Here is a 24,083-nt window from a genome sequence, read left to right as displayed (position 1 = left end):
TTAGATTGTGAGCTCCGGGGTCGGGGATGATGGGAGTAGTGATACACTGTGTGATAGGAGATTAGATTGTGAGCTCTGGGGTCAGGGATGATGGGAGTAGTGATACACTGTGTGATAGGAGATTAGATTGTGAGCTCTGGGGTCGGGGATGATGGGAGTAGTGATACACTGTGTGATAGGAGATTAGATTGTGAGCTCTGGGGTCAGGGATGATGGGAGTAGTGATACGCTGTGTGATAGGAGATTAGATTGTGAGCTCCGGGGTCGGGGATGATGGGAGTAGTGATACACTGTGTGATAGGAGATTAGATTGTGAGCTCTGGGGTCGGGGATGATGGGAGTAGTGATACACTGTGTGATAGGAGATTAGATTGTGAGCTCTGGGGTCAGGGATGATGGGAGTAGTGATACGCTGTGTGATAGGAGATTAGATTGTGAGCTCCGGGGTTGGGGATTATGGGAGTAGTGATACACTGTGTGATAGGAGATTAGATTGTGAGCTCTGGGGTCAGGGATGATGGGAGTAGTGATACGCTGTGTGATAGGAGATTAGATTGTGAGCTCCGGGGTCGGGGATGATGGGAGTAGTGATACACTGTGTGATAGGAGTTTAGATTGTGAGCTCTGGGGTCGGGGATGATGGCAGTAGTGATACACTGTGTGATAGATTAGATTGTGAGCTCTGGGGTCAGGGATGATGGGAGTAGTGATACACTGTGTGATAGGAGATTAGATTGTGAGCTCCGGGGTCGGGGATGATGGGAGTAGTGATACACTGTGTGATAGGAGATTAGATTGTGAGCTCCGGGGTTGGGGATTATGGGAGTAGTGATACACTGTGTGATAGGAGATTAGATTGTGAGCTCTGGGGTCAGGGATGATGGGAGTAGTGATACGCTGTGTGATAGGAGATTAGATTGTGAGCTCCGGGGTCGGGGATGATGGGAGTAGTGATACACTGTGTGATAGGAGTTTAGATTGTGAGCTCTGGGGTCGGGGATGATGGCAGTAGTGATACACTGTGTGATAGATTAGATTGTGAGCTCTGGGGTCAGGGATGATGGGAGTAGTGATACGCTGTGTGATGGGAGATTAGATTGTGAGCTCCGGGGTCGGGGATGATGGGAGTAGTGATACACTGTGTGATAGGAGATTAGATTGTGAGCTCTGGGGTCGGGGATGATGGGAGTAGTGATACGCTGTGTGATAGATTAGATTGTGAGCTCTGGGGTCAGGGATTTTGAGAGTAGTGATACACTGTGTGATAGATTAGATTGTGAGCTCTGGGGTCAGGGATGATGGGAGTAGTGATACGATGTGTGATAGGAGATTAGATTGTGAGCTCTGGGGTCAGGGATGATGGGAGTAGTGATACACTGTGTGATAGGAGATTAGATTGTGAGCTCTGGGGTCAGGGATGATGGAAGTAGTGATACACTGTGTGATAGGAGATTAGATTGTGAGCTCTGGGGTCAGGGATGATGGGAGTAGTGATACACTGTGTGATAGGAGATTAGATTGTGAGCTCCGGGGTCGGGGATGATGGGAGTAGTGATACACTGTGTGATAGGAGATTAGATTGTGAGCACCGGGGTCAGGGATGATGGGAGTAGTGATACACTGTGTGATAGGAGATTAGATTGTGAGCTCTGGGGTCAGGGATGATGGGAGTAGTGATACACTGTGTGATAGGAGATTAGATTGTGAGCACCGGGGTCAGGGATGATGGGAGTAGTGATACACTGTGTGATAGGAGATTAGATTGTGAGCTCTGGGGTCGGGGATGATGGGAGTAGTGATACACTGTGTGATAGGAGATTAGATTGTGAGCTCCAGGGTCAGGGATGATGGGAGTAGTGATACACTGTGTGATAGGAGATTAGATTGTGAGCTCTGGGGTCAGGGATGATGGGAGTAGTGATACACTGTGTGATAGGAGATTAGATTGTGAGCTCTGGGGTGGGGGATGATGGGAGTAGTGATACACTGTGTGATAGGAGATTAGATTGTGAGCTCCGGGGTCAGGGATGATGGGAGTAGTGATACACTGTGTGATAGATTAGATTGTGAGCTCTGGGGTCAGGGATGATGGGAGTAGTGATACATTGTGTGATAGGAGATTAGATTGTGAGCTCCGGGGTCAGGGATGATGGGAGTAGTGATTTACTGTGTGATAGGAGATTAGATTGTGAGCTCCGGGGACAGGGATGATGGGAGTAGTGATACACTGTGTGATAGGAGATTAGATTGTGAGCTCTGGGGTCGGGGATGATGGGAGTAGTGATACACTGTGTGATAGGAGATTAGATTGTGAGCTCCGGGGTCAGGGATGATGGGAGTAGTGATACACTGTGTGATAGGAGATTAGATTGTGAGCTCCGGGGTCGGGGATGATGGGAGTAGTGATACACTGTGTGATAGGAGATTAGATTGTGAGCTCTGGGGTCAGGGATGATGGGAGTAGTGATACACTGTGTGATAGGAGATTAGATTGTGAGCTCCGGGGTCAGGGATGATGGGAGTAGTGATACACTGTGTGATAGGAGATTAGATTGTGAGCTCCGGGGTCAGGGATGATGGGAGTAGTGATACACTGTGTGATAGGAGATTAGATTGTGAGCTCCGGGGTCAGGGATGATGGGAGTAGTGATACACTGTGTGATAGATTAGATTGTGAGCTCCGGGGTCAGGGATGATGGGAGTAGTGATACACTGTGTGATAGATTAGATTGTGAGCTCCGGGGTCAGGGATGATGGGAGTAGTGATACACTGTGTGATAGGAGATTAGATTGTGAGCTCTGGGGTCAGGGATGATGGGAGTAGTGATACACTGTGTGATAGGAGATTAGATTGTGAGCTCCGGGGTCGGGGATGATGGGAGTAGTGATACACTGTGTGATAGGAGATTAGATTGTGAGCTCCGGGGTCAGGGATGATGGGAGTAGTGATACACTGTGTGATAGATTAGATTGTGAGCTCTGGGGTCAGGGATGATGGGAGTAGTGATACACTGTGTGATAGGAGATTAGATTGTGAGCTCCGGGGTCGGGGATGATGGGAGTAGTGATACACTGTGTGATAGGAGATTAGATTGTGAGCTCCGGGGTCAGGGATGATGGGAGTAGTGATACACTGTGTGATAGGAGATTAGATTGTGAGCTCCGGGGTCGGGGATGATGGGAGTAGTGATACACTGTGTGATAGGAGGTTAGATTGTGAGCTCCGGGGTCAGGGATGATGGGAGTAGTGATACACTGTGTGATAGGAGATTAGATTGTGAGCTCCGGGGTCAGGGATGATGGGAGTAGTGATACACTGTGCGATAGGAGATTAGATTGTGAGCTCTGGGGTCGGGGATGATGGGAGTAGTGATACACTGTGTGATAGGAGATTAGATTGTGAGCTCCGGGGTCGGGGATGATGGGAGTAGTGATACACTGTGTGATAGGAGATTAGATTGTGAGCTCCGGGGTCAGGGATGATGGGAGTAGTGATACACTGTGTGATAGGAGATTAGATTGTGAGCTCCGGGGTCAGGGATGATGGGAGTAGTGATACACTGTGTGATAGGAGATTAGATTGTGAGCTCCGGGGTCAGGGATGATGGGAGTAGTGATACACTGTGCGATAGGAGATTAGATTGTGAGCTCTGGGGTCGGGGATGATGGGAGTAGTGATACACTGTGTGATAGGAGATTAGATTGTGAGCTCCGGGGTCGGGGATGATGGGAGTAGTGATACACTGTGTGATAGGAGATTAGATTGTGAGCTCCGGGGTCAGGGATGATGGGAGTAGTGATACACTGTGTGATAGGAGATTAGATTGTGAGCTCCGGGGTCAGGGATGATGGGAGTAGTGATACACTGTGTGATAGGAGATTAGATTGTGAGCTCCGGGGTCAGGGATGATGGGAGTAGTGATACACTGTGTGATAGATTAGATTGTGAGCTCTGGGGTCAGGGATGATGGGAGTAGTGATACACTGTGTGATAGGAGATTAGATTGTGAGCTCTGGGGTCAGGGATGATGGGAGTAGTGATATACTGTGTGATAGGAGATTAGATTGTGAGCTCCGGGGTCAGGGATGATGGGAGTAGTGATACACTGTGTGATAGGAGATTAGATTGTGAGCTCTGGGGTCAGGGATGATGGGAGTAGTGATACACTGTGTGATAGATTAGATTGTGAGCTCTGGGGTCAGGGATGATGGGAGTAGTGATACACTGTGTGATAGGAGATTAGATTGTGAGCTCCGGGGTCAGGGATGATGGGAGTAGTGATACACTGTGTGATAGGAGATTAGATTGTGAGCTCCGGGGTCAGGGATGATGGGAGTAGTGATACACTGTGTGATAGATTAGATTGTGAGCTCTGGGGTCAGGGATGATGGGAGTAGTGATACACTGTGTGATAGATTAGATTGTGAGCTCTGGGGTCAGGGATGATGGGAGTAGTGATACACTGTGTGATAGGAGATTAGATTGTGAGCTCTGGGGTCAGGGATGATGGGAGTAGTGATACACTGTGTGATAGGAGATTAGATTGTGAGCTCTGGGGTCAGGGATGATGGGAGTAGTGATACACTGTGTGATAGGAGATTAGATTGTGAGCTCCGGGGTCAGGGATGATGGGAGTAGTGATACACTGTGTGATAGATTAGATTGTGAGCTCTGGGGTCAGGGATGATGGGAGTAGTGATACACTGTGTGATAGGAGATTAGATTGTGAGCTCCGGGGTCAGGGATGATGGGAGTAGTGATACACTGTGTGATAGGAGATTAGATTGTGCGCTCTGGGGTCAGGGATGATGGGAGTAGTGATACACTGTGTGATAGGAGATTAGATTGTGAGCTCCGGGGTCAGGGATGATGGGAGTAGTGATACACTGTGTGATAGGAGATTAGATTGTGAGCTCTGGGGTCGGGGATGATGGGAGTAGTGATACACTGTGTGATAGGAGGTTAGATTGTGAGCTCCGGGGTCAGGGATGATGGGAGTAGTGATACACTGTGTGATAGGAGATTAGATTGTGAGCTCCGGGGTCAGGGATGATGGGAGTAGTGATACACTGTGTGATAGGAGATTAGATTGTGAGCTCCGGGGTAAGGGATGATGGGAGTAGTGATACACTGTGTGATAGGAGATTAGATTGTGAGCTCTGGGGTCGGGGATGATGGGAGTAGTGATACACTGTGTGATAGGAGATTAGATTGTGAGCTCCGGGGTCAGGGATGATGGGAGTAGTGATACACTGTGTGATAGGAGATTAGATTGTGAGCTCCGGGGTCAGGGATGATGAGAGTAGTGATGCACTGTGTGATAGGAGATTAGATTGTGAGCTCTGGGGTCAGGGATGATGGGAGTAGTGATACACTGTGTGATAGGAGATTAGATTGTGAGCTCTGGGGTCAGGGATGATGAGAGTAGTGATGCACTGTGTGATAGGAGATTAGATTGTGAGCTCCGGGGTCAGGGATGATGGGAGTAGTGATGCACTGTGTGATAGGAGATTAGATTGTGAGCTCTGGGGTCAGGGATGATGGGAGTAGTGATACACTGTGTGATAGGAGATTAGATTGTGAGCTCTGGGGTCAGGGATGATGGGAGTAGTGATACACTGTGTGATAGGAGATTAGATTGTGAGCTCTGGGGTCAGGGATGATGAGAGTAGTGATACACTGTGTGATAGGAGATTAGATTGTGAGCTCTGGGGTCAGGGATGATGGGAGTAGTGATACACTGTGTGATAGGAGATTAGATTGTGAGCTCTGGGGTCAGGGATGATGAGAGTAGTGATACACTGTGTGATAGGAGATTAGATTGTGAGCTCCGGGGTCAGGGATGATGAGAGTAGTGATGCACTGTGTGATAGGAGATTAGATTGTGAGCTCTGGGGTCAGGGATGATGGGAGTAGTGATACACTGTGTGATAGGAGATTAGATTGTGAGCTCTGGGGTCAGGGATGATGAGAGTAGTGATACACTGTGTGATAGGAGATTAGATTGTGATTTCTGGGGTCAGGGATGATGAGAGTAGTGATGCACTGTGTGATGGGAGATTAGATTGTGAGCTCTGGGGTCAGGGATGATGGGAGTAGTGATACACTGTGTGATAGGAGATTAGATTGTGAGTTCTGGGGTCAGGGATGATGAGAGTAGTGATGCACTGTGTGATAGGAGATTAGATTGTGAGCTCTGGGGTCAGGGATGATGAGAGTAGTGATACACTGTGTGATAGGAGATTAGATTGTGAGCTCTGGGGTCGGGGATGATGGGAGTAGTGATACACTGTGTGATAGGAGATTAGATTGTGAGCTCTGGGGTCAGGGATGATGAGAGTAGTGATGCACTGTGTGATAGGAGATTAGATTGTGAGCTCTGGGGTCGGGGATGATGAGAGTAGTGATACACTGTGTGATAGGAGATTAGATTGTGAGCTCTGGGGTCGGGGATGATGGGAGTAGTGATACACTGTGTGATAGGAGATTAGATTGTGAGCTCTGGGGTCAGGGATGATGAGAGTAGTGATACACTGTGTGATAGGAGATTAGATTGTGAGCTCTGGGGTCAGGGATGATGGGAGTAGTGATACACTGTGTGATAGGAGATTAGATTGTGAGCTCTGGGGTCAGGGATGATGGGAGCAGTGATACACTGTGTGATGGGAGATTAGATTGTGAGCTCCGGGGTCAGGGATGATGGGAGTAGTGATACACTGTGTGATAGGAGATTAGATTGTGAGCTCTGGGGTCGGGGATGATGGGAGTAGTGATACACTGTGTGATAGGAGATTAGATTGTGAGCTCCGGGGTCAGGGATGATGGGAGTAGTGATACACTGTGTGATGGGAGATTAGATTGTGAGCTCCGGGGTCGGGGATGATGGGAGTAGTGATACACTGTGTGTGATGATGCTGGGGTACGTGCTGGGGTGTGGGCAGGGACAGGGTTAATCCTTGGCTATTAATACTCTGGATTCCGCACATATTGGGTGTTACCAGGAAATACCAGAACAAACCTCCTGATAACAGCTCCAAGTCCCATCATCTGTCAGAGGCCACAGTGCTGCGCCCCCTGCTGGTGACAGCGCGGTACTGAGGAACACGCCACCTGCTCACTTGTCGGCTGGGAAACTTAGGATGAACAGATGGAGATCTCCAGGAGTCGCTGCGCAGATGTCTCTTGTGATTGCTCTTCTGGCTCCAGACTCTTCACCTGATTCACTGTATCCACTGCTCAATTGATAGTAAGAATGTAATATAGAAATATTCTCTTATTCACTGACAGCAGAGACGGTGCGATGGCGAGAACAGAAAGATTTCATCTATATATTAATAGTTCTCATTCTGGGCGGAGTTTAGTGATCACATGACTGCTGTGTATAGACTATGTGGAGCGCCCCTTTAATTTCCCGACTTCTCACTGTGGGTCTGATCCAGTGATGACGATGGCTGTGAAAAGGACAGGATTTTTGCCTCCAGTAATTTGTACTTTGTTTTCCTTTCTATCTTTTGACAAAACCAGAATCACGGGGCGTCAATAATCCAGAGCCCTGAGACGTAACATCACAGCGTGTCCATTCCACGTATCTCAGCTACACTAAGGAGAGAAGTTCTGGGCCACACATATTAATTATGGAACTTAGATTTCTCCTTTACCCCCCAGTGTATAACATTCGACCTCATCACCCCCCGGTGTATAACATCCGACCTCATCACCCCCGATGTATAACATCCGACCTCATCACCCCCCGGTGTATAACATCCGACCTCATCACCCCCCGGTGTATAACATCCGACCTCATCACCCCCCGGTGTATAACATCCGACCTCATCACCCCCCGGTGTATAACATCCGACCTCATCACCCCCCGGTGTATAACATCCGACCTCATCACCCCCCGGTGTATAACATCCGACCTCATCACCCCCCAGTGTATAACATCCGACCTCATCACCCCCCGGTGTATAACATCCGACCTCATCACCCCCCGATGTATAACATCCGACCTCATCACCCCCGATGTATAACATCCGACCTCATCACCCCCGATGTATAACATCCGACCTCATCACTCCCGGTGTATAACATCCGACCTCATCACCCCCGGTGTATAACATCCGACCTCATCACCCCCGATGTATAACATCCGACCTCATCACCCCCGGTGTATAACATCCGACCTCATCACTCCCGGTGTATAACATCCAACCTCATCACCCCCGATGTATAACATCCGACCTCATCACCCCCGATGTATAACATCCGACCTCATCACCCCCGATGTATAACATCCGACCTCATCACTCCCGGTGTATAACATCCGACCTCATCACCCCCGGTGTATAACATCCGACCTCATCACTCCCGGTGTATAACATCCGACCTCATCACCCCCGATGTATAACATCCGACCTCATCACCCCTGATGTATAACATCCGACCTCATCACCCCCGGTGTATAACATCCGACCTCATCACCCCCGATGTATAACATCCGACCTCATCACCCCTGATGTATAACATCCGACCTCATCACCCCCGGTGTATAACATCCGACCTCATCACTCCCGATGTATAACATCCGACCTCATCACCCCCGATGTATAACATCCGACCTCATCACTCCCGGTGTATAACATCCGACCTCATCACCCCCGGTGTATAACATCCGACCTCATCACCCACGGTGTATAACATCCGACCTCATCACCCCCGATGTATAACATCCGACCTCATCACCCCCGATGTATAACATCCGACCTCATCACTCCCGGTGTATAACATCCGACCTCATCACCCCCGGTGTATAACATCCGACCTCATCACCCCCGATGTATAACATCCGACCTCATCACCCCCGGTGTATAACATCCGACCTCATCACTCCCGGTGTATAACATTCAACCTCATCACCCCCGATGTATAACATCCGACCTCATCACCCCCGATGTATAACATCCGACCTCATCACCCCCGATGTATAACATCCGACCTCATCACTCCCGGTGTATAACATCCGACCTCATCACCCCCGGTGTATAACATCCGACCTCATCACTCCCGGTGTATAACATCCGACCTCATCACCCCCGATGTATAACATCCGACCTCATCACCCCTGATGTATAACATCCGACCTCATCACCCCCGGTGTATAACATCCGACCTCATCACTCCCGGTGTATAACATCCGACCTCATCACCCCCGATGTATAACATCCGACCTCATCACTCCCGGTGTATAACATCCGACCTCATCACCCCCGGTGTATAACATCCGACCTCATCACCCACGGTGTATAACATCCGACCTCATCACCCCCGGTGTATAACATCCGACCTCATCACCCCCGATGTATAACATCCGACCTCATCACTCCCGGTGTATAACATCCGACCTCATCACCCCCGGTGTATAACATCCGACCTCATCACTCCCGGTGTATAACATCCGACCTCATCACTCCCGGTGTATAACATCTGGCCCCATCAACCCCGATATATAACATCCAGCCCCATCACCCCCCCGGTGTATAACATCCGACCTCATCACCCCCCGGTGTATAACATCCGACCTCATCACTCCCGGTGTATAACATCTGGCCCCATCACTCCCGGTGTATAACATCTGGCCCCATCAACCCCGATGTATAACATCCAGCCCCATCACCCCCCCGGTGTATAACATCCGACCTCATCACCCCCGATGTATAACATCCGACCTCATCACCCCCCGGTGTATAACATCCGACCTCATCACCCCCGGTGTATAACATCTGGGCCCATCACCCCCGATGTATAACATCCGGCCCCATCACCCCTGATGTATAACATCCAACCTCATCACCCACCGCTGTATAACATCTGGCCCCATCACCCCCGATGTATAACATCCGGCCCCATCACCCCTGGTGTATAACATCCGACCTCATCACCCCCTGTATATAACATCTGGCCCCATCACCCCCAGTATATAACATCTGGCCCCATCACCCCCCCGGTGTATAACATCTGGCCCCATCATTCCCCCCGGTGTATAACATCCAGCCCTATCACCCCCCGTGTATAACATCCAGCCCCATCACCCCCCGGTGTATAACATCTGTCCCCATCACCCCCCGGTGTATAACATCTGTCCCCATCACCCCCGATGTATAACAACCGGCCCCATCACCCCCCGGTGTATAACATCCGACCTCATCACCCCCGATGTATAACATCTGGCCCCATCACCCCCCGGTGTATAACATCCGACCTCCTCGCCCCCGGTGTATAACATCCGACCTCATCACCCCCGCTGTATAACATCTGGCCCCATCATCCCCCGACGTATAACATCCGACCTCATCACCCCCGGTGTATAACATCTGGCCCCATCACCTCAAATGTATAACATCTGGCCCCATCACCCCCTGGTGTATAACATCTGACCTCATCACCCCCCGGTGTATAACATCTGGCCCCATCACCCCCCCGGTGTATAACATCCGGCCTCATCACGTCCCGGTGTATAAAATCCGGCCCCATCACCCCCCGGTGCAGAACATCCGACCCCATTACCCCTCGGTGTATAACTTCTGGCCCCATCACCCCCCTGGTGTATAACATATGGCCCCATCACCCCCCCGGTGTATAACATTCGGCCGCATCACTCCCGGTGTATAACATCCAGCCCCATCACCCCCCCGGTGTATAACATCCAGCCCTATCACCCCCCGTGTATAAAATCCGGCCCCATCACCCCCAGTGTATAACATCCGACCTCATCACCCCCGGTGTATAATATCTGGCCCCATCACCCCCGGTGTATAACATCCGGCCCCATCACTCCCGGTGTATAACATCTGGCCCCATCACCCCCAAAAGGTGGAGTCCCAAAAGGGGGCGATGACCCAAATCGGGGTGGTAGCCCAAAAGGGGGTGGAGTCCCAAATTGGGGTGGTAACCAAAAAAGAAGTGGAGTCCCAAAAGGGGGTGGAATCCCAAATTGGGGTCGTAACCCAAAAGGGGGTGGAGTCTCAGAGGGAGGCGGTGACCCAAATTTGGGTGGTGGTCCAGAAAGGGGCCGAGTGTGAAGAAATGGCAGCACTGGTTGGCTCAGTGGGTATGTCTGGGAAACCACAGTGTTCATGTATGTCATTTCCAGAATGTGGGATATTCTTTCCGGGTGATGACTGGCCGCAAGTGTGTACCGTGATGTTACACCGGGAAGGATATCGGGACGGTTGGACTCCAAGAGTCAGGTGACGCTGGTAGGAACTCCTCTCACTTTCTGTCTGACCGAGAAAATGGCCCAGGTTCGCTGTGCACATGGGGTCACGGTGAACTATGCGGTAGACAGCATAATGTTTGAGGGGCTCGGAGGCAGTGAGTGCCAAGGTGGCAGTATACCATCAGACTTAGTGTATGCCTTGGAGTGGGGCCGGGACTTTGTCAGGTTTGATGATATATGCCACGAGGGTGGAGACGTTCCTACTGTTGGGCTAACCAATACGAAGACGCTGACGACTCCTAACGTGGACAGGCCAGACGTAGGGGCGACCAGAGAAAGAGTTGCGTCAGATGAATTTACTGACCTGACGTCACCTGAAGGGTACCACAGTGTGAATGAGAATGTTGTGGTAAACAAAAAGAGCGGAGCTGACACACCGATAGAGAGTGTCTTGGGGGTTCACCGTACAATGTGGTGTGACTGTGACGTGTTGTTGCCAGTAGCCACCACTAGAACTGAATCTAGTGCTGTGCTGACTGAAACTCGTGACAAAACTGACGCTGACCTGGTGGGTAAGACGGCGGAAGTAGTCACACGGTTAGTGAGTAACTGGAGAGATGACTTAATCTCTGGGGGTGACTTTGGCTCTGAGAAAGAAAGGGAGCACAGAATAGAAGGGCTAGAGAAAGAAGTCTCTGAGCTCAAAGGCCACATGGTAATGTGGCAAGGACTGAACAAGGCCCTCAGAGAGGAGGTGGATGAGTGTGTCAAACAAGAAAGAGTCCTGAGACAAACGGCTGAGCACAGGGTCGAGGAGCTCAAGAAAGAGATCTTGGAGCTCAGAGGTCACCTGTCCACCTGGCAAAGTGTGAACAAGAACCTCAAGGAAGAGATGGAGGAACTCAGAGGAGTAGTTAACAGTCTGCGGCGGGAGAAATTGGACGAAGACTTACCGCGGGTGAGCCTGAGTGATAAGACAGAACTGCCAGTAGCCATAGTGGCCAAGGGTCATGAAGTGATCCCATTGTGTGAAGTTGAGGAGTTAAGAACTGAAGAAGACAGTCACCTGGTCGGGTCAACTGTAGTGAGGGAAGTGTCCTTGGTAAGGCCAGAGCCTCCTGGCCTGGAAGAGAGCAAGACCACGTCCTTCAAGACTGTGATTGACGTTCCAGAAGACATGCAAGACGCCTGTGCGGAGGAAGGTGTGCATGAGGCTTTCAAAGAGGCGGTCAAGGCGTGTGAGGTGCACTGGGCACCTGAGACTCGGCAGTTGGTGATAATATCCGCCAGAGAAGATACAGCAAACCGGGTAGCTGTCCTGAAAGAGATGCATCTACAGTGTCTCCACGTCAAACAGTTGGTCAGGCAGAGTAATATGAAAGCTGCTCGACGCCTGGAGTTAGCCAGGGAGGCTATGGATCGGTTGGGTTTGCGGAAAGATGTGGTTCCGGTACCCAAAGCTCTGATTGGGAGAATCATTGGAAGATCCGGGAAGGTGATGCAAGACCTTGTGAATATCTCCGGTGTGGTGAGGGTGAGGATCCCTCCTGATGATGAAGACCAGGTATCCAGTGAAGTGGGTAGAATTCCCATCATCGTGGTTGGCTCCGTGGAGAGCCTGAGAGACTTTCGGATGCTCGTGGAGTATCGAGTGGGGTACCTGCAAGAAATTGAGCAGTTGAGGCTGGACCGTCAGCGAATTAATAAAGAAGTACGGAATACCAGATGGCTGCCGCCTGCAATCCAACAAGATGTAAGGACCCGAAGAGTGCCACCAAGAAGTGATAGGACTGATGACCGTACCAACCGGGAGAGCCGGTCAGTGGGAGAACGGTCAGGTGACGAAGCGCACTCTAGGAGGGTGGTGACTAAACAGTGTCTGATGACGCAGACAGACTCCAACTGGAGGGTCAAAGACAATGACCGATATTTTGACCGCTGGGGGCGTGGGAGGCCTAACGCAGAGATGAGGCCGTATGACAGATGGAGACGGTTCTCTCGACCTGTGGGGCAAGGTGTAATGAGTGTCCGGTCTCGAGATCCTGGTGTAAGATTGTGTGTTCAACCCCACAAGTTTGAACAGAGGGGCGGGGTATGTGGTGTAATTACTACTGTGTCCACTAGGGGGCGCTGTGTGGATGTCCCAAGAGAACGGATGAGTTGCAGAATACTGAGTGGCCGTTGTGTATCTCAAAGTGGGTGGCTTTGAGATGAAGGCTTGGTTATGTGCTGATTAGCAGAGCTGATCTTTCGTGCCTATGTGTTAGGGAGAGGCCTTCAGGCAGCTGGAGAGATGGGCGGGTTCTAGCTGCCCACAAACCCACCCAGGGGTGTGTCTGATAACACCTATAGTAAAAGGCTATGTGAGTGTGTGAAGGACCTGTGATGAGGTCATAGCCATGTGACCCGGTGGGCGTGGCTGCAGACCATATATGGTGGCCAGGGTAGGTCACATGGGTGAATGCTGGGACCTGATTGGTCCAGTTTGGAAGGTCCCGTGAGGAGGAGGATCTCCTCACTAACAGCCTGTGTGTGGCTGGGTGTAATGGCGCCAGCGTCTGAGAGTCCCAGAGGAGAGAGGGGATGTCTGCAGCGTGAGGAAACAGCCATGAGAGAACCCTGACGTGGGTGAGATAAGGATGAGGCTGAAGAGCCTGTAGAATGGACGCTATGCTGTTTATGATGGTGAATAAACCTCATGGACTATGTTATGGTTTATGAAGACCCGAGCTGGATCTGATTGTGTGGCTGCCAAGCGAGTGTCCCCCAACCTGGAGTGACAGCGCTGCCTCACAGCCGCTATAAACAACGTTTGGTGGAAATCTTAACCTTCAGCACAAGACATTGTGGACAACTGTAGCTTCAGGATTGTGGGGAAGAGCCTTATCTGCCCCCATGTCTCCACACAGACCGGGGCCACACTGAGCCTCGCACCTCTGAAGCTCAGCTGTGTAACCCTGCACCCGTGTGACGAGATATTACACCCGTGTGACTGTTCTATCCACCACACTTGACTTAGTAACCGGAGCGGTCCGGACAATACGCTGCGCGCACACAATGGAGGGGCAGCGATCTGATTGCACAGAGCGGTGCAACCGATCCCTGAAAGGCGCCATTGTCAGGCTGGAGACGATCACTTCACATTAAAGGACACTGACCAGTCTTTCCTAGCGCTCGGCCACACAAGGGCTGCTTTGTCCTGGAAGGTAATGTGACATCAATACATGATGGCCCCTGTGACGGAGAGGACAGGTGCGGTCTGACCTAACTCACTGCCCGAAATTATCCCCAGTGGAGCAGAGTACAACTCCCATCATACGAGCAAGACGACACAAAGGGCAATAGTCCAGGAGCCTTCGGCCTGCCCCAATATGTGACACTGACAGCTCTATAGAGCAGAGATGATGGGGGTTATACTGCTGGCATATGATGGGAGTTATACTGCGCCCGGGTGGCGAGCATTTTTATTGGTACATTTATACAGTGTCTTCAATATAATGGCACAGGAGATCGCGGTATGCGCACACGTTGACTCCGGCGCCATTTTATTGTTGTACTACGATGTTAATATAGCAGTGCGCATGCGCCGGCCAAGGGGATAATGGTGACGGCTGTCACAAGCGCACTGCTAAGCAGACGGTGTAGTAGAATTCTTCAGTAAAATAGTTTGGGAGACAAAGTGTGCGAGTACCGCCATCTCCAGATCCACATATGAAGTGTCTTCTATAAAATGGCGCCGTACTGCAGTATAAATTTGTGCTGACTACGTCGCCACACTGCGCAGGTGCCGTCCATTCCTGCTTCAGACAGAAGGACACATCCACCGTTATATATAAGATTAGCATTGACTTACAGCATTTGTCTGCCCTGCACCAAAGCGATCAAGCTCTGAGTATATGAGCATTTACAGCTCTGGCAAAAATTAAGAGCGCACTGCACAGTTGTATAAAAATCCGCTTCTCTCCATGTCTGACAGCCATTCCTCCATTCCAGTGTCAGGTGAATTCCAACCAGAGTCCACCTCATTCTACTCAATGTGCTTCTGATCAGGTGATCACCTGAACCAAATCTTATCTAACAAAAGAAAGTATATAAACCCTGCTGTGGTGTCCACAATCCTCCTGCAATAGGACAAGCTGGACGGCAAAACAAGTGCTAGTAATATCCCAAAAGTTATAGGAATGTAAAAATAACTTATAACCATGCCAAAGGAGATGAAAAGAAAAGTCTTGAGTGAGGAAAAGAAGGGCTCAATTCTGGCTTTCCTAGCAGAGGGATACAGTGAGCGTCAGGTTGCCTCCATCCTTAAAATTTCTAAGACGGCAGTCCATTACAATAAGGTCAAGCAGCAGAGATTGAGGACAACAAAGCTACAGACCGGCAGAGGGTGAAAACGGCTCTCCACTGACCGGGATGACAGTCATCTTATTCAAATGTCACTCAGCAACCGCAGGATGACATCAAGTGACCTACAAAAGGAATGGCAAATGGCAGCTGGGGTGAAGTGCACGGCAAGAACAGTTCATAACAGGCTCCTAGAGGCAGGGCTCAAGTCATGTAAAGCTAGAAAAAGGCCTTTCCTCAATGAGAAGCAAAGGAGAGACAGGCTGAAGTTTACCAGAGACCATAAGGATTGGACCATAGAGGACTGGAGTAAGGTAATCTTCTCTGATGAGTCTAATTTTCAGCTTTGCCAAACACCTGGTCGTCTAATGGTTAGTCGGAGACCTGGAGAGTCGTACAAGCCACAGTGTCTTGCACCCACTGTGAAATTAGGTGGAGGATCGGTGATGATCTGGGGAGGCTTCAGCAAGGCTGGAATTGGGCAGGTTAATCTTTGCGAAGGACGTATGAACCAAGCCGCATACAAGGTAATCCTGGAAAAACAGCGGATTCCTTCTGCTCAGGCAATGTTCCCCAACTCTGAGGACAGTGCGCCATGCCACACAGCTAGGTCACTCAATGTGTGGATGAAGGACCACCACATCCAATCCCTGTCATGGCCGCCCAATCTCCAGACCTGAACCCCACTGAAAACTTCTGGAATGTAATCAGGAGGAAGATGGAGAGTCACAAGCCATCAGACAAAGAAGAACTGCTGACATATGTACCAGGAGTGGCATAAGGTCACCCAAAAGCAGAGTGAGAGACTGGAGGAAAGCAGCCAAGACGCAGGAAAGCTGGGGTTAACAATCATGTATTCCTATTTTCGGGCCCCAGTGCCGCCGGTTTGGCGCTTCCTCCTCGTCCTCTTGAGTCTGAGCTGCTTATCGTCACCCTCCCCGGAGCGGCGGTGACAGGTGCAGTAATCCGGGTGGTGGCATCTGTCACGCCTGGCGCTGGATGGGTTAACCCTGTCTGCCGGGGTTATGTAAAGAGATTAATCCGGCATGTGTGACCATCAGGGGGTGAAAGTTAGGACGTGTGCGGGGGCTCGGGCTGGGGACAGGTGGACCCGAATAATGGGGAACTTATCACAGGTGACCGGCAGCAATATGGCGGCTCCATGATATATTACCACGGCCAGTGAAGTGTCGGCACAGTACTCGGGCAGCATCACCTCCCGTCCTCTGCGCTGGCACATTTGTTGCTTCTCTTTCACGGCAGTTTTCTACTGTGCTGCAGGATGGCTGCTTCATCCTCCTACATGATGACACGTCAGAGACGACCGTGAACACGTCAATCCTCCAAAACCTAGTGTACTCTATATGCACTATACAGAGGCCACTGTCCACATAAAGGACCACCAACGTCACCGTCCACATAAAGGACCACCAACGTCACCGTCCACATAAAGGACCACCAACGTCACCGTCCACATAAAGGACCACCAACGTCACCGTCCACATAAAGGACCACCAACGTCACCGTCCACATAAAGGACCACCAACATCACCGTCCACATAAAGGACCACCAACGTCACCGTCCACATAAAGGACCACCAACGTCACCGTCCACATAAAGGACCACCAACGTCACCGTCCACATAGGGGACCACCAATGTCACCGTCCTCATAAAGGACCACCAACGTCACCGTCCACATAAAGGACCACCAACGTCACCGTCCACATAAAGGACCACCAACGTCACCGTCCACATAGGGGACCACCAATGTCACCGTCCTCATAGGGGACCACCGGCCTCACCGTCCACAAAGGGGACCATCGACGTCACCGTCCACATAGGGGATCACCAACGTCATAGTCCACATAAAGGACCACCAACGTCACCATCCACATAAAGGACCACCAACGTCACCGTCCACATAGGGGACCACCAATGTCACCGTCCTCATAGGGGACCACCGGCCTCACCGTCCACATAGGGGACTACCGACGTCACCGTCCACATAGGGGACCACCGGCCTCACCGTCCACATAATGGACCACCAACATCACCATCCACATAAAGGACCACCACCGTCACCGTCCACATAAAGGACCACCAACGTCACCGTCCACATAAAAGACCACCGTCACCGTCCACATAAAGGACCACCGTCACCGTCCACATAGGGGACCACCGGCCTCACCGTCCACATAGGGGACCACCGGCCTCACCGTCCACAAAGGGGACCATCGACGTCACCGTCCACATAGGGGACCACCGGCCTCACCGTCCACAAAGGGGACCATCGACGTCACCGTCCACATAGGGGACCACCGGCCTCACCGTCCACAAAGGGGACCATCGACGTCACCGTTAACATAGGGGACTACCGACGTCACCGTCCACACAGGCGACCACCGGCCTCACCGTCCACATAATGGACCACCAACATCACCGTCCACATAAAGGACCACCAACGTCACCGTCCACATAGGGAACCACCAATGTCACAGTCTTCATAGGGGACCACCGGCCTCATCGTCCACAAAGGGGACCATCGACGTCACCGTCCACATAGGGGAGCAACAACGTCACCGTCCACATAGGGGAGCAAAAACGTCACCGTCCACACAGGGAAGCACCTACCTCGCCATCCACATAGGGAAGCAACGACGTCACCGTCCACATAGGGGAGCGCCGACGTCACCGTCCACATAGGGGAGCGCCGACGTCACCGTCCACATAGGGGAGCGCCGACGTCACCGTCCACATAGGGGGCACCGACGTCACCGTCCACATAGGGGAGAACCGACGTCACCATCCACATAGGGGGCACAGACGTCACCGTCCACATAGGGGAGAACCGACGTCACCATCCACATAGGGGGCACAGACGTCACCGTCCACATAGGGGAGAACCGACGTCACCATCCACATAGGGGGCACAGACGTCACCGTCCACATAGGGGAGCGCCGACGTCACCGTCCACATAGGGGAGCGCCGACGTCACCGTCCACATAGGGGAGCGCCGACGTCACCGTCCACATAGGGGAGCGCCGACGTCACCGTCCACATAGGGGAGCGCCGACGTCACCGTCCACATAGGGGGCACCGACGTCACCGTCCACATAGGGGAGAACCGACGTCACCATCCACATAGGGGGCACCGACGTCACCGTCCACATAGGGGAGAGCCGACGTCACCATCCACATAGGGGAGCGCCGACGTCACCGTCCACGTACGGAGGCAGACTGGCTCGGTAGCGGATGGGCCGTGGACATGGCAGCCAATATTCTCTGTTGTGATCCTTGACTCCATCCCCGTCCTCACTAGGACAGGATCCGACCATTTACCGGAGAACCAACAGTGACTCCACCAGTGACCCCAGAGCTGTGATGTCTCCTCATCCTTCAGCCACGTCCCTGCACGGCTTCCTGACTATTGTTCCTCCACATCCGGACGCCCATCGTCCCCGAAGCTTTATACAAGAGTCTATATAAAATGCATTGTAACGGAGCAGGGGCCCTGAGAAAAAGCCTGACTGGGGGCCACACCTGCCAGCCCCTGTTCTCACAGGTTTTCCACCACAGACCGTGTACTGAGAATAATTGGACCCTTTGTGATCTCCTGGGGTCATGGATGATGCGAGTAGTAATACACTGAGTGTGAGGCATGTTACAGTGTCAACCCTTCTCAGCAGTGCAATTACATTACCAAGAAGGAGAAGATGATGGTGGAGACGTTAGCGATCTGCAGATGGTGGAGCAGGACGGATTGTACCCACAAACCAAGACAAGAGATGAAGATCCCACAAGAGATCATGTAGAAGAAGCAAAGCGGCCAATGACGTCCCCGATGTGCTCAATGGTGACAAGTCTGGAGACGCTACCGGCAGCTCCTGTGTAATCACCGACCAATGACATCACCATCAAGCACATCGGGGACAAGTCCTTAGACACTGCCGCCACAGGAGCAGGTGTAGGCCATGCTGGCGGCTCATAGTAGTGCCAGGAACTTGTGGCCTGGGGTTGCTGTGTGGAAAGATGGCTCCTGGACACTTCCACGGTCCCTCCTCGAGGGCTCTTCATGGCACTTTCTATGTCATCTCCAGCTATGATTGAGTACAAGATAAAAGCCGGACTCATCACTGAAGAAGGACAGGCCTCCATTCCAGCCTCAATCTGGAGACCACATGGACAATGTCATTAAGGGGCTTTCACGAGGAAACTTGGAAGTGTCCCAGGCGCTGTTCATCCACATGACAGCCGCGGCCGCCGCATGCTCCTCGTCCTCCTGTGAGCCGCCTCTGTGACCTGAACCTGCTTCTGTGGCTGCAGACTCGGAGACATTATTGGTCGGTGATTACACAGGAGCTGCCGGCAGCGGATCCCGATCATCTGTACAGTCAGCGGCAGAGCTTCCCTCCGACGACCATTAATGACCTCAGTGACCGCAGCCGGAGGGGAGAATCCAGAGGATCTTCACTATCCGCAGATCAGTGACGTCTCCGTCATCCGCCTCTTCTTGGTGCAGTAAATATGCAGTCCTGTGCAAAACTTTTAGGCAGGTAATAGGTGATTTATAGTGAATGAAGAAAAATGTAAATCCCATCAGTATCTGGTGACCGCCCGTCTCCTCCATCATCAGTATCTGGTGACCGCCCGTCTCCTCCATCATCAGTATCTGGTGACCGCCCGTCGCCTCCATCATCAGTATCTGGTGACCGCCCGTCACCTCCATCATCAGTATCTGGTGACCGCTCGTCGCCTCCATCATCAGTATCTGGTGACCGCCCGTCTCCTCCATCATCAGTATCTGGTGACCGCCCGTCACCTCCACCATCACTATCTGGTGACCGCCCGTCACCTCCACCATCACTATCTGGAGACCGCCCGTCTCCTCCATCATCAGTATCTGGTGACCGCCCGTCTCCTCCATCATCAGTATCTGGTGACCACCCGTCTCCTCCATCATCAGTATCTGGTGACCGCCCGTCACCTCCATCATCAGTATCTGGTGACCGCTCGTCGCCTCCATCATCAGTATCTGGTGACCGCCCGTCTCCTCCATCATAAGTATCTGGTGACCGCCCGTCGCCTCCATCATCAGTATCTGGCGACCGCCCGTCGGGCGGTCACCAAATAGTGATGGTGGAGGTGACGGGCGGTCCCCAGATAGTGATGGTGGAGGTGACGGGAGGTCCTCAGATAGTGATGGTGGAGGTGACGGGAGGTCCTCAGATAGTGATGGTGGAGGTGACGGGAGGTCCTCAGATAGTGATGGTGGAGGTGACGGGAGGTCCTCAGATAGTGATGGTGGAGGTGACGGGAGGTCCCCAGATAGTGATGGTGGAGGTGACGGGCGGTCTCCAGATAGTGATGGTGGAGGTGACGGGCGGTCACCAGATAGTGATGGTGGAGGTGACGGGCGGTCACCAGTTAGTGATGGTGGAGGTGACGGGTGGTCCCCAGATAGTGATGGTGGAGGTGACGGGCGGTCCCCAGATAGTGATGGTGGAGGTGACGGGCGGTCCCCAGATAGTGATGGTGGAGGTGACGGGCGGTCCCCAGATAGTGATGATGGTGGTGACGGGCGTTCCCCAGATAATGATGGTGGAGGTGACGGGCGGTCACCAAATAGTGATGGTGGAGGTGACGGGCGGTCCCCAGATAGTGATGGTGGAGGTGACGGGCGGTCCCCAGATAGTGATGGTGGATGTGATGGGAGGTCACCAAATAGTGATGGTGGAGGTGACGGGCGGTCCCCAGATAGTGATGGTGGAGGTGACGGGCGGTCCCCAGATAGTGATGGTGGATGTGATGGGAGGTCACCAGATAGTGATGATGGTGGTGACGGGCGGTCCCCAGATAGTGACGGTGAAGGTGACGGACGGTCCCCAGATAGTGATGATGGTGGTGACGGGCGGTCCCCAGATAGTGATGATGGTGGTGACGGGCGGTCCCCAGATAGTGATGATGGTGGTGACGGGCGGTCCCCAGATAGTGATAGTGGAGGTGACGGGCGGTCACCAAATAGTGATGGTGGAGGTGACGGGCGGTCCCCAGATAGTGATGGTGGAGGTGACGGGCGGTCCCCAGATAGCGATGGGATTTACATTTCTTCACTTTGTATTTTGGTGACTGATAGAAATAACCTATTAACCATTCTATTCCTGGAAGCCTCCTCTCGCTCGGCTCACTGCTCTACATGTATGTGCATATATACAGGGGTTGCAGTCGGGGCCCTGGATGACGGAGGTGACCAATATGAAAAAAAATCAAAGCTATTAAAAGTTTGCAATAATTCGGGGCCCCGCTGGGGCTTTGGTATTGGGGCCCATGAGCTTCACGTCGTACTACTGCACATACAGCATGCCGGCTGGGGTTAGGTACTTGGTGCGGACTCACCTGAGCTTGTTTGGGTTGTGTCTCTCCCGTCCGGTTCTGATCTGTAATATATGTGAGGTCCCAGGAGATGTTCTGTGTGACCCGATCCTGCAAGTGTCTGAGTCCCTCCAACATCAGCACTGAGTGATGGGCTTTCAGTTCCATTACATCCTGATGGACGGTCAGTCCCGGTTCTGTTGGGTTCTGATGGACGGTTAGTCCGGGTTCTGTTGGGTTCTGATGGACGGACAGTCTGTGTTCTATTGGGTTCTGATGGAGGGTCAGTCCGGGTTCTGTTGGGTTCTGATGGACGGTCGGTCCAGGTTCTGTTGGGTTCTGATGGACGGACAGTCTGTGTTCTATTGGGTTCTGATGGAGGGTCAGTCCGGGTTCTGTTGGGTCCTGATAGACGGTCAGTCCTGGTTCTGTTGGGTTCTGATGGACGGTCGGTCCAGGTTCTGTTGGGTTCTGATGGACGGTCAGTCAGGGTTCTGTTGGGTTCTGATGGACGGTCAGTCCGGGTTCTGTTGGGTTCTGATGGACGGTCAGTCAGGGTTCTGTTGGGTTCTGATGGACGGTCAGTCCGGGTTCTGTTGGGTTCTGATGGACGGTCAGTCAGGGTTCTGTTGGGTTCTGATGGACGGTCAGTCCGGGTTCTGTTGGGTTCTGATGGACGGTCAGTCCGGGTTCTGTTGGGTTCTGATGGACGGTCAGTCCGGGTTCTGTTGGGTTCTGATGGACGGTCAGTCCGGGTTCTGTTGGGTTCTGATGGACGGACAGTCCGGGTTCTGTTGGGTTCTGATGGACGGACAGTCCGGGTTCTGTTGGGATCAGTTGAGGTCGGGGTATGATCTCCTGATTGGTTGCGATTCGCTCTGGAATCTGCAGGAGAAACTTCTGCCGCTCGGAGTCTTTGAGCGTCCATCATTAACCCTTCCCACCCTGCAGAGGCTTCTTCCCGGGGTGCGGAGGTCCGCGCTGCTGCTCCCCATGCAGGAGCCGGTGTCGGAGCGGGGTGTCCGGGCGTCTTCTGGGACCATTCACCGTCCGGAGCGGCTGTAGAGGAGCGGGCGGTGCCCAGGAGCAGCACAGCCCGGAGCAGCAGCCGGGGGCCGGGGAGCATCATGCGAGAGCAGCCGGAGGACGAGGGAGCTCCCCGGAGCCGGAGGACGAGGCGACCGCGAAGACAGCAGCATGGAGCTGACACTGAGATCGGAGCGACCGGGGAGGGAGGAGAGAGGACGGAAGGAGAAAAGCCGGCCCACCGAGGGACAGAGCCGCCCCCGACCCCAAACCACCGAGGGACAGAGCCGCCCCCGACCCCAAACCACCGAGGGACAGAGCCGCCCCCGACCCCAAACCACCGAGGGACAGAGCCGCCCCCGACCCCAAACCACCGAGGGACAGAGCCGCCCCCGACCCCAAACCACCGAGGGACAGAGCCGCCCCCGACCCCAAACCACCGAGGGGCAGAGCCGCCCCCGACCCCAAACCACCGAGGGACAGAGCCGCCCCCGACCCCAAACCACCGAGGGGCAGAGCCGCCCCCGACCCCAAACCACCGAGGGACAGAGCCGCCCCCGACCCCAAACCACCGAGGGACAGAGCCGCCCCCGACCCCAAACCACCGAGGGACAGAGCCGCCCCCGACCCCAAACCACCGAGGGACAGAGCCGCCCCCGACCCCAAACCACCGAGGGACAGAGCCGCCCCCGACCCCAAACCACCGAGGGGCAGAGCCGCCCCCGACCCCAAACCACCGAGGGACAGAGCCACCCCTGACCCCAAACCACCGAGGGACAGAGCCGCCCCCGACCCCAAACCACCGAGGGACAGAGCCGCCCCCGACCCCAAACCACCGAGGGACAGAGCCGCCCCCGACCCCAAACCACCGAGGGACAGAGCCGCCCCCGACCCCAAACCACCGAGGGACAGAGCCGCCCCCGACCCCAAACCACCGAGGGACAGAGCCGCCCCCGACCCCAAACCACCGAGGGGCAGAGCCGCCCCCGACCCCAAACCACCGAGGGACAGAGCCGCCCCCGACCCCAAACCACCGAGGGGCAGAGCCGCCCCCGACCCCAAACCACCGAGGGACAGAGCCGCCCCCGACCCCAAACCACCGAGGGACAGAGCCGCCCCCGACCC

At 53.1% G+C, this 24,083-nt stretch overlaps 1 protein-coding gene across 2 annotated transcripts in view; it reads right to left on the bottom strand.

Moving 5' to 3' along the window:
• HEG1 (heart development protein with EGF like domains 1) overlaps positions 1–23,184 on the bottom strand; it is a 135,285-nt gene extending 112,101 nt beyond the window's left edge. Inside the window, exon 1 of one of the 2 annotated variants that reach the window (XM_073551924.1) lies at positions 21,957–23,184. In XM_073551924.1, coding sequence (XP_073408025.1) covers positions 21,957–23,061 — 1,105 coding nt within the window. In that variant the 5' untranslated portion in view covers positions 23,062–23,184. The remainder of the gene's footprint in view (positions 1–21,956) is intronic. The other variant, XM_073551923.1, reaches the window with a different exon arrangement.
• Between the last annotated feature and the right edge of the window lie 899 nt (positions 23,185–24,083).

The sequence above is a fragment of the Dendrobates tinctorius genome, unplaced genomic scaffold, assembly GCF_039654945.1.
Source record: "Dendrobates tinctorius isolate UK_male_01 unplaced genomic scaffold, ASM3965494v1 ptg000182l, whole genome shotgun sequence".
Lineage (NCBI taxonomy): Eukaryota > Metazoa > Chordata > Amphibia > Anura > Dendrobatidae > Dendrobates > Dendrobates tinctorius.
Note: the sequence above shows the minus strand (reverse complement) of the source record. Positions and strands in the feature narration are given on the sequence as shown.